Source organism: Cuculus canorus, chromosome 8, assembly GCF_017976375.1.
Source record: "Cuculus canorus isolate bCucCan1 chromosome 8, bCucCan1.pri, whole genome shotgun sequence".
Classification (NCBI taxonomy): domain Eukaryota; kingdom Metazoa; phylum Chordata; class Aves; order Cuculiformes; family Cuculidae; genus Cuculus; species Cuculus canorus.
In genome coordinates, this window is record NC_071408.1 from 1,158,051 (window position 1) to 1,174,222 (window position 16,172).

At 46.7% G+C, this 16,172-nt stretch overlaps 2 protein-coding genes across 10 annotated transcripts in view; both read right to left on the minus strand.

Moving 5' to 3' along the window:
• Positions 1 to 6: 6 nt before the first annotated feature.
• On the minus strand, positions 7 to 6,984 carry CACYBP (calcyclin binding protein). The gene is made up of 6 exons (XM_054073557.1): positions 6,827 to 6,984; positions 5,497 to 5,689; positions 4,735 to 4,831; positions 4,063 to 4,162; positions 2,712 to 2,806; positions 7 to 1,360 (listed from the first exon to the last, which is right to left on the minus strand). Exons 1-6 carry the CDS (start codon positions 6,845 to 6,847, stop codon positions 1,201 to 1,203), a joined length of 666 nt encoding a protein of 221 aa, XP_053929532.1. The 5' UTR covers positions 6,848 to 6,984; the 3' UTR covers positions 7 to 1,200.
• Positions 6,985 to 8,163: 1,179 nt separating this feature from the next.
• The window catches only part of RABGAP1L (RAB GTPase activating protein 1 like), a 223,838-nt gene continuing 215,829 nt past the window's right edge, over positions 8,164 to 16,172 (minus strand). For 5 of the 9 annotated variants that reach the window (XM_054073605.1, XM_054073608.1, XM_054073607.1 and 2 more), the window contains 4 exons: positions 16,065 to 16,148; positions 15,489 to 15,560; positions 14,273 to 14,470; positions 8,164 to 13,935 (listed from right to left, as the gene is read on the minus strand). In XM_054073605.1, the coding sequence (XP_053929580.1) occupies positions 13,780 to 13,935; positions 14,273 to 14,470; positions 15,489 to 15,560; positions 16,065 to 16,148 (510 nt within the window). In that variant the 3' untranslated portion in view covers positions 8,164 to 13,779. The remainder of the gene's footprint in view (positions 13,936 to 14,272; positions 14,471 to 15,488; positions 15,561 to 16,064; positions 16,149 to 16,172) is intronic. The other 4 variants (XM_054073599.1, XM_054073601.1, XM_054073602.1 and 1 more) reach the window with 1 other exon arrangement.

A 16,172-nucleotide genomic window follows, 5' to 3' on the forward strand; every position in this document is an offset into this window, starting at 1 on the left:
CTGAAGATAAAACATGGCCTCAAGTTTAGATGCTCCCGTTTTGCAAGCTTAATATATTAACAAGCAGACAAAGTGGATAAAGGACCTATTAGAAGCTACAACGTGCTATTATTTATCTCCTGCTTGTAGTCCAGGGCTTTATGAACAAGGAGGCAAGCGAGTCTGAGTCCAGACCACAGCAGGAGAGTAATGGCTTCTTTAAATCAGGTAACATCAAAAAAATCTGTTCTCAGGAGGGATGTAAGAAGGAAACGTGAAGGAAACATCAATACCAACAAGCCTGCTGCTAAGCTCATGTTTGCCCGGTACTCTTCTTCAAAGCGGGGCAATAAAGGGGAACCAGCTACTCCATCCCCCTCGCTAGCAGTGGGGCTGAGCGGCTGCAGTGCACGGGCCAAGTTAAACAGCACTCCACCAGGTGGAAGACACACAGGCAGCAAACTGACAGCCACCCGTCACTCCGTTGAGTCAAATTGTGGAGTATAAGCTAGCAATAGACTTCTTGCTCTGTTACCTTAAAAGCTGTGATAGGTGATGGGAGAAAGCAGAGCTTGTCTCTTTCCTCACGCTGCTAGAGCCAGGGTGTGCTCACTGCCCTCCTGCACCGGACACCGCCTCAAGGGCGCCCAAGGAGCGCACAGTTAGCACAGGCCCCGAAGAGCTGTTTTCTTTTTCAAAATTAAACTGGTTAAACAGCCAGTAAGTAATTTCTGAGAGTAAGCATTACATTTTAATACCATGGGATCAAATTCATTTTGATTCTGCTTGATACAGTGGTTCTATTTCAGCATTTCTCCCTTTATTAGACATTTTACAATTCAACACACTTTCCCACACACGTAAAGTGAGTGTACCACTAACCCCAGAAACCAAATGCTGTCACTGGCAACAGACTGGCCTTGACCCGTCCTGGCTCAGGATTCCTGTCCTTTTACATTCTGTTCTCAGTTTCACAACTCTACACTCATCGGAGATCTTTTCCAAGGAGGGGTAAGGAGATACCTACGCTCCACTCTTCAGGAAATGGTGAACCACTTGACTGAAGGAAATGCTTTATAAGCTATTTTATTTAAATATTTTCTCCAACCTGAAATGGAAAATGACGGTCTTTGCTTGGAAGAAGATTGTGTAAACAATGATCTTTGCAGCACAGCGCGTCTCACATGGAAGATCAGTGTTAAGGCGGCCCTTAGAGTACCGTCAAATATCCATTGGTATGTCCCCTTTGGATTGCTTTTCTCTGCTTTCCACCCAGGCCTTGTTGATGGTGCGCTTCATTTCATCATCTCCTTCGGCATACATCTTTTTTAAAAGGTTCATGAGCCCTTCGCTAGGATCCGAGGTGTCGTAGGCAGCCTTCCTGCAAGACAGATGTATGAGAAGATCAGGTATAGCCAACAATTCTGCACAAAAAATTAAACACAATATTTGCCGGACACATCCTGGTAGTAGCAAGGGTTTTGCTTTGGCAAAGTCTTCAGTCGCATCTCAGTCAGCTTCTGTGTAGGGAGAAGCCTAAAGAGTACATTAAACTAAATGCAAGTTGCGTGGTATACCTAGAGCTACCCCACCGAGGAGGAGGGGAAGCGTTCTGCAATAAACGCAACCCTTGCAGCACCACCCAAAATTAATTTTAAGAAGCAGAAATGGAATACAACAAACACAGAAAGTGCTAAAGTATCTGTGCTGTTAATGAAAAGCGAATAAAAACAGAAAAATAACCACACTGAGCTCTTCCAAGTAGCCACATTCACAACCCAAACAGCATTTTCTGCTTCTCATTTTTCAGGTTACCTCCAGAGGTTAACTGACTCATTTTTAACCCCTCATTTCACGGTGTTTTTCTCAGTGTAAGATGCCAACTGACAAACAGTGCCACCCACATAGTAGGCACCCGGGTGTGAGATGCCCCACGTTACCAGCACACATATCATGCCCTCTCTGGCAAAACTGCATCTCTCTACCATGTTTGCGTGCAGATCAAAATAGATCAGCAGAGGGAGCAAGTTCCCCAAGCACAGGGCTAAGCACCAGCCTCCCAAACCCCAGCACAAGGTGTGTTTATGAAGCCACACATTTTGCCATGCCATAAATCCTCAGCGCCTGTATAAGGCAGCGATACTAACAGAGGTGGGCCGGGCAGCGTGCACGTTTAACAAAATGACTACTAATCCACGTTGCCAGAGGGACAGGGTCAAGTCGCCTTCTCGTAATCCCCAGTGATGCCATTTCAGAGGGAAAGGAAGGACCTTTTGTGCAGGCACTTTACACACAGGTGACAAAGTAATAACTATTTCGACCATAGCTGCAGGGAATACATATATACATTTCTATATGAGATACGCTTAACCTAAATAAGACAGCCTCACTAGAGGAGTTTTGGCAGTGAATGCAGCCATCAAGATATAAATGAATCTTTAGTTAGTTAATTACCTTTAGCACTGTCACTGCTTGCACCATCTATTGTATTTCCTAGGATGCAGCCTTCATCATGAGCAATAAAACAGCAGAAAGGTGGCAAACAGCTACCCAACATGCATTTCCTCCACTGCCAGCCCTCCTAGTACCAAAACCCAGTGATTCTAACACCTCAAAGGCCTGTCCCCCAGAACGGCATTTCTCACAGCCAGTACAGCACAGACCTGCTCTCCCGGCAGGCCAAAAGCCATCTGGAGAACAAGACATGGGAAACGTGTTGAAGAGACACTTACTCTTTCTCTTTGCTTTCTTTTTCCACTTGAGTGAGACATTCCCATTTTTCCTCCCGCTTCTTCTTACACATCACAAGGACCGTGTCTGTCTTTATCTGTACAGAGAATAGCAAGGCATGAATTTAGGATGCTTCTTAAAGGGATGCTAATTGCAATCACAATGAATAAGACCTGCTTGCGACACACACCTCTTTCTATACTCGCACATTTACCTCAGCTATCAATTCTTATGTAGCATATAGAAATCGTAGTACGTACTCCTCAGCTTCAAGGTACAACATATTAACCTCGTCATGGACAATCCAAATCGTGTGAATAATATACTACTAGCACAGTCCTGTAGTACCAATACAGAAGAACAAACAGTGCTGCAGAAACACCACGTTTTGATCCTCATGATGCTACAGCACCCAGGACTGTTGGGTAAAGAGTGGCTCTATTTGCCAGACTTCTCCAAGGACGCCAAGTTCAGGGAGAGTCTCTCCCAGTTTCTTTCTCCAAAGATAACAAACTAGTTTTTGGGCATTGCTTAATCTTGCAATACATTTGCAAATTACAAGCAAAAGCCTGCTTAATTGCAACCCTGACCTAAATTTCGCAAAGAACTCCTGCGTGCCCCAGCAGACAAGAGTCTGCTGGATTTATCCTAGCCTGCTGGCAAGTACGTGACCACTGCTCGCTTTTGCGCCATGTTACAAATCACCCTATTTATTTCAGTTACACTGTCCTGGTTCTAGGGCAATTTCAAATGGAACCATTATTTCTTCACATCTGACGGCACCAAGCGCAGCATAGAGCTGCGCAGAACACACACGAGGTATCCACCACATCCATAAGCCCAGAAAGTCACACAGCAAGGACACGATCACCAGTCACAGCCACTGGCGGTAAAATGTTACTAGTGTTCAATTCTGGAGCAACACACAAAGGCACAGCAGGTTTAGAGCTTTGCTTTGGGTATTAACATCAATTTAAGCCTCCCAAGATTTCTGTCTGCTGACAATTCTCTTTGACTTTGAAATTGCGAAGAATTTCTCAGAGATATTTAGAAGCACAAGGATGCAAACGGATGCTTAGTAGTATTTTCCGTTTAATTATTTCTGAAATCCTGTTGGGAGAGCTATTTAAAAAAGCATACAATATCCACACACAATCTCTCATAATGGAAGCCCATGGATTCTAGAGAATAATTCCACAATTATGCGGGTTACAAATTAATAAGAATCATGTTCATAGCGAAGAGAATTTACACAGAGAAAGGAGGGACATGAAGATGAGGACCATGCCTCTTGAATCAGAGTCACGTGAGGAACATGGTACTCTGTGAGGGACCCAAACGAGGTGCACTGACCTTTCTGGAGCTGCCTTCCACTGAGATGGGTTTCAGGAGGTTGTTGAAAGTCATGGTGTAGTTCTTCCCATTCAGATTCTTCACTAGCAGATCAAACGACCTGGAACCAGTAAGTGGAGGGAGGAAGGGCATAAATATGCCAATCATTCTAAGACTACTGTGCCTTGCCACGAAAACCAGTGTCAGAAAGCCCTTTAGCAGACCTATTTATTGGGCAAGCATGCTGACAGGCTTGGATTACTTTATTCCTGGGGCTCTCAACTCTTCAGTTGGATTTAATACTCAGGACTTAAAAAGACCCATCCAGACTTCACAACAAATCAAGATCTTTAGGGTTTTTTCTCCCTCGCTGATCCCCTACAGCCTTGGAAAGGCAGATTTACTTAATCTACTTTTCAGTGCAGTTCTATCACCACCAGAACCCAGGGCTAACGTCCTGTGCGGCGTGACGAGGCGCAACAAGCACTAGTAAAATGAAAATACTCCAATATCCTCTAAGCAGAACTACACCTTAGGGGACATGCTGGGTGCTACTAAAAGCTAATTCTGTTCAAGTTTAAATTAAAAAGAAAGGGGGAAGGGGCAGGGCTGATCCAGAACAGAACTCAGCAGAACACATCCCTGCATTTCAGATCGTGTTCTTCACAGCACAGTGCGACAAGATGCACTCACCTTTCCGTGAAATTCACTTGCACGTTCTCAGCTGGAAGCTTCTGGACTCCACTTAAAGAGATGTAAATCTTAATAAACTTATCTGACTGATCCCAACCTGCAAGCGAAAAAAGAGATTAAGTTTTAGCTTTCCTCCATAAACTTCATGCACTCCATTCCAACTCCCTTTGCAAAGGCATCTCTGCCTTATTAAAACAACCTTCAGAGGGACAAGGGAAAGACATGAATTATTCAGGAGTAACTTGACAGCAAAAGGAAATCCTCACATGTAGCTCTGTTCCCTAATTCTGAGAAGAGCCCCATAGCAGCTCAGGTAAAAGGAGAGCAACCGTGTCTGTGCAGAGGGAATCAGAGGTAGCTGCCTGCTTTTGCTGCAGTTTCCTTGACCCACTTCTTCCCCTGCTCCAGCCTGACATGTATCTTGAGCAATTCCCTCTCCTTTCACCTACGTGGCGAGCAGAGAAGCCAAAACTCACTCTTTCGTTCCTGGTAAGCGCTAGGCAATGGAAAAATACCATTGGTACACCAGGGATCATTAATGCATCCCACCATTCCTATCGCAAAACCACAATTAATACACGCTGTGGCTGGGATGGCACAGTAAGCATGTAGCAGCTTTTAAAGTGGGGGGTCCAGTATGAAATAAACACTTCAGAAGGCTTCTCCAGGTTAGAACGCAAGTGCAATTCGCACTAATGCTACCCTGCCTTCTCTTCAGAGAGATGCCAAAGCTCTAATAAGCGTTCAGAAAAGTAATCCTACCATAATTGTTTATTTTCACTGTGTACCCTCCCAGCGATGACTTTTCTTCCTCTGCCACATCCTTTGGCTTAGGTGAGGGCTGATTCTTGATTTCTAGCTCTAGCTTGTGTTTCTCTGTCATCAGGACATCACGGACTCGCTTCCTCGTTGCTTTCGTAAGCAATTCTTTAACCTCTTCCAGATCTTTCAGCAACTGGTTTAAACAAAAAAGACAGCAGCCATGTACATGAAACAAAGTTATTTTTACACAAGGCTCGCAGCTGAACTCTGTTGGTGAGGACACTTTCAAGTCCCAGTTTCAGGGCTCCCAAGCCAGTAGCTTCCTTTCCCTTTGTGCCCCATTACGCACGAAGCCACGGCTCTGCCATGGCTGGAGAGCAGCTCTGTGGAGAGGGGCCCGGGGGTCTTGGTAGAGCAATGTGACTGAACGGTGTTTTGCAGCAGCAAACAAGGCCAACAGGATGCTGGGGTGCATCAAGAGGGGTATCACCCGCAGAGATAGAGTCATTACAGAATCACAGAACAGTCTGGGTCGAAAGAGTCCTTAAAGGCCATCCAGTTGCAAACTCCCTGCCATGGGCAGGGACACATCAGGCTGCCCAAGGCCCATCCAACCTGGCTTTGAACAACTCCAGGTAAGCTGGGGAGCCACAGCTTCCCTGGGCAACCTGGGCCAGGGCCTCACCACTCTCATGGTGAAGAAATTCCTCCTTATGTCTAGTCTCAATCTGCCCCTCTCCAGTTTATACCCATTGCGCCTCGTCCTTTGTCAACAGCCCCTCCCCAGCTTTCCTGTAGCCCCTTCAGGTACTGGAAACTGCTCTAATGTCTCCCTGGAGCCTTCTCCTCTCCAGGCTGAACCCCAGCTCTCTCAGCCTGTCCTCATACGGGAGGTTCTCCAGATCTCAGATCATGCTTGTAGCCTCCTCTGGACCCATTCCAACAGCTCCATCTCCTCCTTATGTTGAGAATCCCAGAACTGGAAACAGGACTCCAGATGAGGGCTCACAAGAGAGGAGCAGGAGGGTAGAACCCCCTCCCTCGCCCTGCTGGCCACCCAGCACACGGCTGGTTTCTGGGCTGCCAGTGCACACCGCCGGCTCGTGCCGAGCTCCTCCTCCCCACCACCGCGCGGGTCTATCGCGCTCCCTCCGTGACGAGCATTAAAACCAGGGCTGAAGCCTGCCTTGGCCACAGCTGAACGGACAGCGGCAGCAGCGCGGCCCGGCACACCGCCCCCGCCGCCCCAGCCCCCGCCAGGCCCGGCTTCCGGTTCCGGCCGGAGCCCCCCCGGGGGGGGGGGCAGCGCTCCCGCCCGCGCGCCCCTCACCTCCTCGCGCGCGGCGGCCATGGCGGGTGCGGCACAGCTCGCGCGGCCCCTCTCGAACCTTCCGGCCACCCAGCACCGCCCAGCGGAAGTGACGTACAGAGGGGCTGGAGCTGAGGGGCAGGGCAGGCAATGAGGGGAGCGGGGCCCTGAGAGGCGGGGTCTGAGGGGAGGAAGGACTTGAGGGGCAGTGCTGTGTCTGTGGGGCGGGACGTGAGGCGAGCAGGGCCTGAGGGGCGGGGCGTAAGAGGACGGGGGCGGGGCATAGTGGGAGGGGCTTTAAGAGAAGGGCGTGGTCTGTGGCGAGAAAGGCGGGGTCTGTGGCCATGAGGGGAGTGGCCTGATTGGTAGGTGGGGCGTGGCCTGGGGAAGGGGCGGGACCTGATGTGAAGTGCAAAAGGCCTGAGGAGACATGGGCGTGGCCTGGGAGGGGCGGTGCTTGGGGGTCATTGGGCGAGGCCTGAGGTGAGGGGGTGGGGCCTGAGGGACATGGGTGGGGCTTGAGGGGAGATGGGTGGGGAATGAGGGGAGGGGGTGGGGGTTGATGTGAGAGGGCGTGTCCTGACGGAAGGGGGCGTGGCCTGAGAAAGGTGGCGAGGGCCGGGGAGGGGGCGGTGCTTGAGGGGAGATACGGTGCTTGGGCACCCGGGTGGGCGTGACCTGAGAAAGATGGGCGTGGTGTGAGGTGAAAGGGCGTGGCCTGGTGGTGGGCGTGGTGTAAGGTAAAAGGGCGTGGTCTGGGGAGATGGGCGTGGCCTGAGATGAAAAGCCATAGCTTGAGGGTGTGGGCGTGGCCTGGGGTAAAAGGGCGTGGTCTGAGGGAGGGGACATGTCCTTAGGTGAAAGGGCGTGGCCTGATGAGGTGGGCGGGGTTGGGGCTGCAGGCGTGGCCTGGGGGGAGAGGATGAGTCCTGATGGGAGGGGCTGTAGGCTGAGAAAGATGGCGAAGCTTGAGGGAGGGGACAGTCCTTGAGGGGAGGGGGCGTGGCTTGAGGAAGGGGCGTGGCCTGAGGAGAGGGAAGGAAAGTGATGTGAGAGGGGCGTGTTCTGACTGGAGAAGGGCACGGACTGGGGTGAAGGGGGTGGGGCCTGAGGGGAGACGGGCGGGGTCTGAATGGAGGGGGCGTGGCTTGAGTGGATACGGGCATGTTATGTGGGGCGTGGTCGTTTGGAAAAGGGGTGTGTCCTGGGGTGAAGGGCGGTGCCTGAGCGGAGGGGCGTGGCCTGGTGTGAAGGGGCGGGGTCTGACTGAGGGGGCGTGGCTGTGGCCGTGCCCCGGCTGCCCCTCCCACCGAAGCAGCAGCGCCGCCCGCCCACCGCAAATGGCCTTAAGCTCTCTGTCATGAAAATAAGCACCTTATTCCCATTGTACTCATATTTCCATTTATTTTACAAGGCATCGCTCACACAATGGAAACAAGGGACTGATCCAAACAATTCGGTAACAATTAGAAAAGTAAACATTTGTTGTGACCGTGTACATTGAATTGCACTTTTAATAACGAGCATCACACTTATATTTCCATATTATACTTTATATAATACGTGGATTTGTCACACAGGTACTGGCAGTACTGAATTGTTCTCGGTTCAATCCGCTGGGCTGCTCTCTCTTTTGCTGCCCCTTCAGGATCCGCGCCCGGACCACGAATGCAGCTCCGACCCTGCGAAACCGCTGGAACGGAGCCGCAGCGTTAAAGCTGCTCCTCGTTCTCAACGTGCTGGAGTGAATCCCGAGGGACACGGGTCTGGATCACGCATCATTAGACACTTTTCTGCATTCGCGTGCCGTCCTTCCCCAGCACGGAGAAGACAGAGAATCGCCTTCCGCGGGAAAGGAGCAATTCCCAAAGCTCCAGAGAGCTCCAGGCACCGCTTTGGAAGGTGGTGTCGGAACCAGTGCAAGCCCGGGGGTTGCTGGAAGGAGGGAACTGGAGAAAAAGCTAAGAACATCTTGATAGTACCATCCATGTATTATATAAAATACAAAAATAAGAGAAACTGAAAGGGGATGAGCACAGCCGAGGATTCGGGTGGGATCAAATCACAGATGAAATTTGTGATGCCAAATCCTTTCGATGTATTTATCCCCTTGTGATTCAGTTTCCTATATATTATTCTATATATAAGATATAGTTTTCCAAAGATACATATATATTCCTTTACAGGTTAAATAAAAGCAAGTCCCACCAAATAAGAAAATAAGAGGAAGTGATGTCCTAATTCTTTACCATATCTTTTTTTCTTTTTCAGGTAAAAATATCATGAAATACATTCAGTAGCAAAGCAGTTGGAATCCAGGAGAAATGGAGAGCCCTGTATTCCTGGAGGATTAACCTGGACGTGTTAAGTCACAATCTTGACATAAATTATGTAGACTTCTGACTCGGGAAAGATAGGATCTCGATCAGTGCTGAGTACTGTTTATCCAGTTGCAAATTCTTTTAGATTTCCCCAAACCGACCCACGGATCAGCCCGGTGTTACAGGCTACCGTGACGTACGCCTAACCTAACCCGAAAGGCCCAGACTGGGGCGCTTCCTTGTTTCCCCACAGTATTCTAACTTGGGAGCAGGCAATGGCACAGCTCCCAGCAGGATATTAGCATAACAGGTGGAAAAGTAATTTAGTTCAAGCCTTTGTGTTTGCAAGAACAGCACAATGCCCGGCACGGCGCACGCACGGCGTTGCATGTCTCGTGCGGGCAGCTGCCTGCAGGGTTCGGCTCTACGGAGGTGTGCTTGTCAGCCACAACCGTTCCTCTATCGCGAGAGGAAAATCTCTGCCCTGATGGTCACATTCTAACTGTAACAGGTACCGAGGTCGTCTCTCTAGCAGTTGGAAGAAAAACGGCATTGTAAGGTAAGAGTGTTTCTGTTTTCAACGCCAAAGGCATTCACGTGTATTAGATTATGCACAAGGAGGCCAATTATCCCTGAGTCTTAGCAGTAAATCAAAGTAAGAGGTATAGTTCTCCCACACATACAAGTAGCTTCATGGATTTTGCTGCAACTACTTAACAGAAGGAAAAGAACAGCCCAACCTTTATCCTGTGGAGAAAGCATGACCTATGCAGCTTCACTGGTTTGGTACTTCACTGCCAGTAAATTCAGATTTTTCTTTACTCCTGAACTGCCAGTGAGCAGCATCAGGACTCTTATGCCAATGGGATACTTCATGCTTTGTCAAGGGGCTGAATTCTCACCGGTTTTGACTTTCTATCTCCCCCTCCCCTTGTAAATAGCTGGTTTTATTTCGAGTTGCATTGGCACAGATGGAAGCATTTACCTTCAAAGAAATTTCAAGGGCCAACCAAGCAAAGTCCTTTAAAATGTCTAACAAGGAAAAGAAATTGCTTACCTATGTAAGCAATGTAACTTAGCTGTGGCAAACTAGAGAATATGCTCGTTAACGGGCAGGACACGTTTGTCAGCTGGCAGTACTGATTACCTGTCTGACTGCTTTTTCCAAGACCAGTTTTATTAAATGCATACAGGCCTCAGGGTCTTTGCAGTTTCTTGGGTTAACACCACACGATATTTTCTGTTTTATTGTTTTTAATTCTCTCCAGGTACATGTAGAATTTGTTAAAGTGAAACAGGTCCTATCAGTTTAGAATGTTAAGTTTGAGTCACAAAGATAATACAGGACTAGTTCACAGATGTATCATGTCACTAAATCAGCCTTGCTTCATTTATCCTGTAAAGTGTTACAGTCAAAGTAAAAACAACTTTTTGAAGTAAAAAAAAAGTACCTTTTTTCATATTGGGCATCTCAGGAGTAGATTAGAGTCCACCAAGATAAAACAGTTGTACTAAAAATACTCTTTGGACGTTTCTCACTAAAGTAAAGGCTTTAATTCAGAACGGCGCATCCTCAATAAAATTAAAAAATAAGATTTAGTTCCACATATACGTTTATAAAATTCAAAATATGCTTAATGTAAATTTGATGTGGACACACCGTTTAATACTCACTCAGGACAAAAACATGAGCTCTCCAGCCCCAGGGGCTCCGTTAGCTGTTCCGGTGCCACGTGAAAAGAACAGTTTCAGTGCAACTTTGATATTTCCTGCTAAAACTCTAAAGAAGCCACCTCTCCCTGGCAGATCAGTCGGTCTGGGATACGCGTGCACGCAGCCGTCACACGCTGCTGAAAGGCTAATTACAACCCCGACTCGCTTTCTCACAGGAAGCTACATTTCCCAACAGCACCTATAGCCAGCAGGTAGAATTTCAGCTTCCCTGCTTTAATCCTGCCGTCCTGCTCCTTTCCTCCTTTCTGAATAGAACTACGCTTATCCATCGAGATGATCCCATAGAGCTATTTTCTTATTCTTTCCGTAGTTCTAAGAAGACAAAAGTTTCCACGTAAATATGACCCTTCCAAATGCCGCTGCTACGGAGGCCACCCAGGACCTACAGCTGGAAGGTGGGAAGGCCTTACCAGCTTCATGTCGCTGCTGAGGGTGAGAACACATCTGAAACTGGTTTTGCTGATATACGCCAGCTGCCATCCCACCGGCTTTCAAAATCACCACACTAGCGGGTAGCAGACGTGGTTTTGTCACAGAAACTCAACTTCCACAGTCAGAGAGCTGCTACACTGAAAAAGACATTGAGTCAAAGCTTCGGTGAGTTTAGTTAGCAGTCCTTTTTTGATCAAGTGGGGAAGGGCCGCTCCCATGAGCCGCTTGCTTTCCCTGGACCCTTTGAGATGATTTAACTCATTAATTTGGCAAAAGACTAACCAGAGGTGGGGAGAATCCACCTGCATCTGTTTGTTTTTAATCATCTCCAGTAAATGCCATAACAAGGGCGAGGGACACAACTCCCCAGCGGGCAGCCGGAGGTGCGAGATCTTTGAGCAGCTGCTACGTTAACTCAGCTGCTCAGGAAATCACAGTCTTAACTGTTTTTCTTTTAAGTATTAGTACTGCATTTTTCCAATCAAGGTTTTAAATCCGCTGCTGAATATGATTTAAGAGAAATGCGATGAGAAATTCAGCCACTTGTCAAACAGTCGCTCGTCAGTACCGCGGTTCTCTCAAATGTTCACCAGCTATTTGGGAATGTCACTTAAAATTTATTACACAGCTCATTTTGAGTGGGAAGCAGAACCGGTGGGTGAATGACTAACACTGGGCTTAGAGAGTCACGAGAACGGAAACATTGATGCAAATATTATTAGCAAGAAAGTGATCAGGGGAAAATAACTTCGTTAATATTTGCAAAAGAAATTCCTTCTGCTTCCCTCCTCCCCCTTTTCGATATCTGCGACAATCGCTGTTCTTGGAGGTATGTTTTGAAGTATGACATTTATTTTTTAATGCCTTACTCTTAGAAGAGAGAATTTCGTGGCAGGTCAGTTGTGCCAGGATAGTGATTGTATTTTGACCTCTACTTCCAACAGCTGCCTGCCTTTCAGAATCATTCCTCTGGCACAGGGAACATTACATTTGTACTATGCTGTTTAAAATAATTCACAGTTATGCTTGACAACGAAGCACCAGATGGGTATCATTAAATTTTATTGTACAAAACTGACAAGATATGGCATTCCTTAGAATTAAAAAAAGATGAAAAGAGAACTAACGTCCCTGGAACAACTTTGTAAATGGAACAATTAATACACAACCTTTAATCCATTAATGATGTTTACCTGCAAGACCATCTTCAGACGTGACAAGTATAATTAAAAAAATATTCCATCAGTTCAAGCAATAGTATTTCTATAAACACTTTCTGTTCAGTCAAAACAAATGCTTTTGTATTTTCTTACCTTAAGGGATATAAAACAACCAGACGGGTTTGGGAATCATCAGAGAAGTCTACCTCACGGGAAAGTCTACGTTTCATATTCCACTTGAAGATGTTTGGTTTTAGAAAAATAAGTAATACCAACATAGCGTTTCCTACCCAAATACTTGCAGCAAACAGATCTCGCTTCTGTGATGCTTTATTCATCAGTGAAGCAGAAGTGTTTTGGATTTCTTTGATTCCTCATTTCTGTGTCAAATTCAGAATTTGAATATAGACCCAGGGAAAGGTTTTCATTACTTCTATTCATAAAACCTACCCTCTATTGCACGGGATTTATAAAAGGTCAAAACTATGCAAGGTCATCAACTCTGCTTCTCAGCAAAAACATCAAATAAATGAGCAGTTTTCCCTTTATCCCAGCGGAAGGAATTATTTCTTGGAATTCTTAGTATAAACATGAAATAAAAAAGGGACCTACGTAACTTTATGTTAAATTCCAGTTCAGCTGTAAATAGCCGTTAAACAACAGTGCTACAAAAGAACTGCACTACTTGCATTTCTGAAGAAAAAACCAATCCAAACTAAGAAATTACCAGGGAAGCTCCTACACAATTGTGCCAAGAGCACAAGACTAGCTTTGCTATGGCCTAAGCTTTACAAAAAGTGCTTCTCTGCAGGACGCAGTCACTGCGATAAACTTCTGAGATGGTCCCAGGGCGTCAGTTATCGCCGACACCCGCACACACACAAGTACTTATTACACTGTGCTTTCTAGGAAGAGGTTATGCTTCGGTACTTGGCATTTTCCATTCTCTCCCTTCCTCCAGAAGAAGAAAAAACCTTCTATGCAAGATAAAAATAATTTTGAATAATTAGTCATGTATTAAAGACCTAGATTTGAAGTATTTATTTAACATCTAGTCATAGAAAATAAAGTGTAAAAGTATGAAGGTATCAGAACGTGGCTTTCAGCAAGGCAGTTTGGGAAGTAAGAATTCAACATAAAACAGGAATTATTTTTTTTCCCCCCTTTGAAAAGGGTCACATCAGAATGAATGAAAAACACTGAAGAATTTCACTTCAAGCCCGCGCTCCTGCCTTTTGTCCTTTCCCCAGGAGGAGAGGCCACTGGACGCGCCCTCCCGGGTTCCAGTGGGGTTGTTCTTTGTGCTCTGGTGGGGGTCTGGCGGGGACTATGTGCTGCCCTCTTTGGGGGGCGGGGGCGGCTGGGGCTGCGCGGGCGCCTGCGTGCCTGCGGCCGTTTTGATAGAGTTCAGCGTTTTGCTAAACCAAGAGTTTTTGGCAGCTTGGATTTCATTCATAAGGGCTCCTCTCTGGTGCTCCAGCTCCTGAGAAAGCAGAATAGTCAGAATGGATCAAAAAATAATCAATTAACAACAAAAAAAACCATCTTCAAATTCAGTCCCTGCAATCCAACACCTCCCTTGCAGCCTCCCAGGCACTGCCGAGAGAAGACTGATTGAAACAGCAGAAGATATTTAGAGGAAAACCTCTTTTTTTAGTTCTCTGTTTTTTTAAGACAGAAAATCGTTCTGGAAGGTGACAGATAGAGCAATACAGGTATGTGCCCCCTTTTGGAGCGTTCTTTTGCACGATTCAGCGTTATTCTGGACGGAGCGCAAGGAGGTTAAGGAGCCAGCCCTGCGGTACCCGGATCCCACGTACCTGAATTTTGCACTTGGCTTCCACAAGCTGCAGTTTGGTCTGTGCAAGTTCCAGCTCCATCTCTCTCAGCTGCTTCTTCAGTGCGTCCTTCTCATCATCTGTTTCCAGGCCTTTATTGTCTGTGCTCACAGCAGGCAGCTTCAGCGTCCCCTCCTTACTGAAAATCTCACTGCAGTGTTTGCAGGCCATCACCTTACCCTGAAATACCCAGAAAGCTCAGTTTTAATCCATGTTACAAGAGTTGTGCTTCCTGGAAGAGCCATTTTGATGTCAGACTGCCTTTCTGTCAGTAGTGTCAAACTATCTAGTACGCGGTTCTCATATTTGACATGAAAAGAATTTGACAAGTTCACGAACTATTTCCAGGGCATATTAACCAGTATAAAAACTCCTACAATCCACTTGGCACGCTCTGCCCAGGCACGGAGACTTCGCTCCTAGATTAGAACTGCTCAAGGCCTCTTCCTACCAAAGCTTCGCAGTATTTTGCAGTATTTATGCCAGCACAATTCCGAAGAGTAAATTCCACTCCAGTGACTTTTCGTCTCCCATAAAAGCACCAGACAAGATTAGTACAGACTGTGATATTTTGAAGAATGCCAGGTGGCTTTTCCGTATTTCCAGAGGCAACCGAGCAGCCGCTGCAAGGGCCAACAGTGTCCTCTTGCTGCTTGTTCGGTGTTTCTGCCTGACACACAACAGGGAGGCTCCTTCCCAGTGGGAGAAGCGAACCAGTTACCCACGGATGAAGGCAGAGCATGGCTGGCCTGGCTGGCAGAAACCAAAAGAGGATATTCCGCTCTTTCAGTGGATCATAGGAACATCAGTCCTACAACTGTATATTTTTTAACATGAAAAAGTCATTAAAAAGCAACGCATCAGGTTCACCTGGAGTACTAAAAGCTTCTAGTTGAGGAAACAACTGGAAGCTATAGCAGAGGGAAGACAATTCTGCCCTCTCAGCAGGGACAACAACAGGAAAAAGAAAAGCCAAGCACTATATGCACTTAAAAGAGTTCCAACCAATGATATGAGCTAAAGAACCACGAAAGGAAAGAAGCCTGTATCCCATGAAAAATGGGCGTGGGGCTACCAGTGGAGCTGGACGGGCACCGCTGCTGGTACATTAAACTTCAATTTGTGTTTTGTTCTGTATCCCTTGCAGTTAGCAATACTTGCACTAGAAACACCCCATGTGCTGAGGTATCATTCTCACCTTCACAACTTCCAGTTCATCTTTACTGGCCGCTTGTTGTTTTTCCAGCCTGGTGCTCAGCTGGGAGCAAATCTGGAGCAGAAAAAGCAGTCTCTTAGCTGAAGTTTACTATAGGAAAAAATAACCTGTGCTTTTTAAAGATGATTTTTGTCAGAGCCAACATTGCTTAAATTCTGCTTCACTCAGATATATGCGTTGCCCCTTAACAAATCCATGGCTGCTGCTAATGAGACTGAAAAAAATCGCAGTATTCAACACAGAATCTGAACACAGAGTGCAAAACATTTTATGGATTCGTTGGTTTATAATGCTTACACTGCGTTATGTCACAGAGCAAAGAAGCTGTCACTCCACAGTACTAAAATGAGCTGAAAGACTAAGTTCCTGATTCCCTAAATTAGGAGACTATTAGGAAAATCACAGAAAGATTTATGACAAGATTTATGCTTGTTCTCTGAAAGCCTGGAAGGCAGCGTATCGTCTCTAAAAGACGAGATCTGCAACTCTGAAAATTCAGCTCTCAGAACATGTCAGGGAAGCTGACAAATACCCAGGAGAGTGTCTCTAGAACGGTACCTGTTTATACTCTGCGATAATGGCTGTGGTTTTCTTAATCTCAGATTCTGCCTTCTCTAGCTGCTTCCGGAAGACTTCCTTCAGCTGGGAATTGAAGGAGAGAAGTTA

Bases quoted from the DNA above. Each gene is read 5' to 3' on its own strand.
- CACYBP (XM_054073557.1), bottom strand. From the start codon at position 6,847: ATGGCCGCCGCGCGCGAGGAG. The intron at 5,690-6,826 runs GTGAGGGGCGCG...TGTTTAAACCAG, and splicing joins TGGCCGCCGCGCGCGAGGAG to TTGCTGAAAGATCTGGAAGA. The intron at 4,163-4,734 runs GTGAGTGCATCT...TACTGGTTCCAG, and splicing joins CAAGTGAATTTCACGGAAAG to GTCGTTTGATCTGCTAGTGA.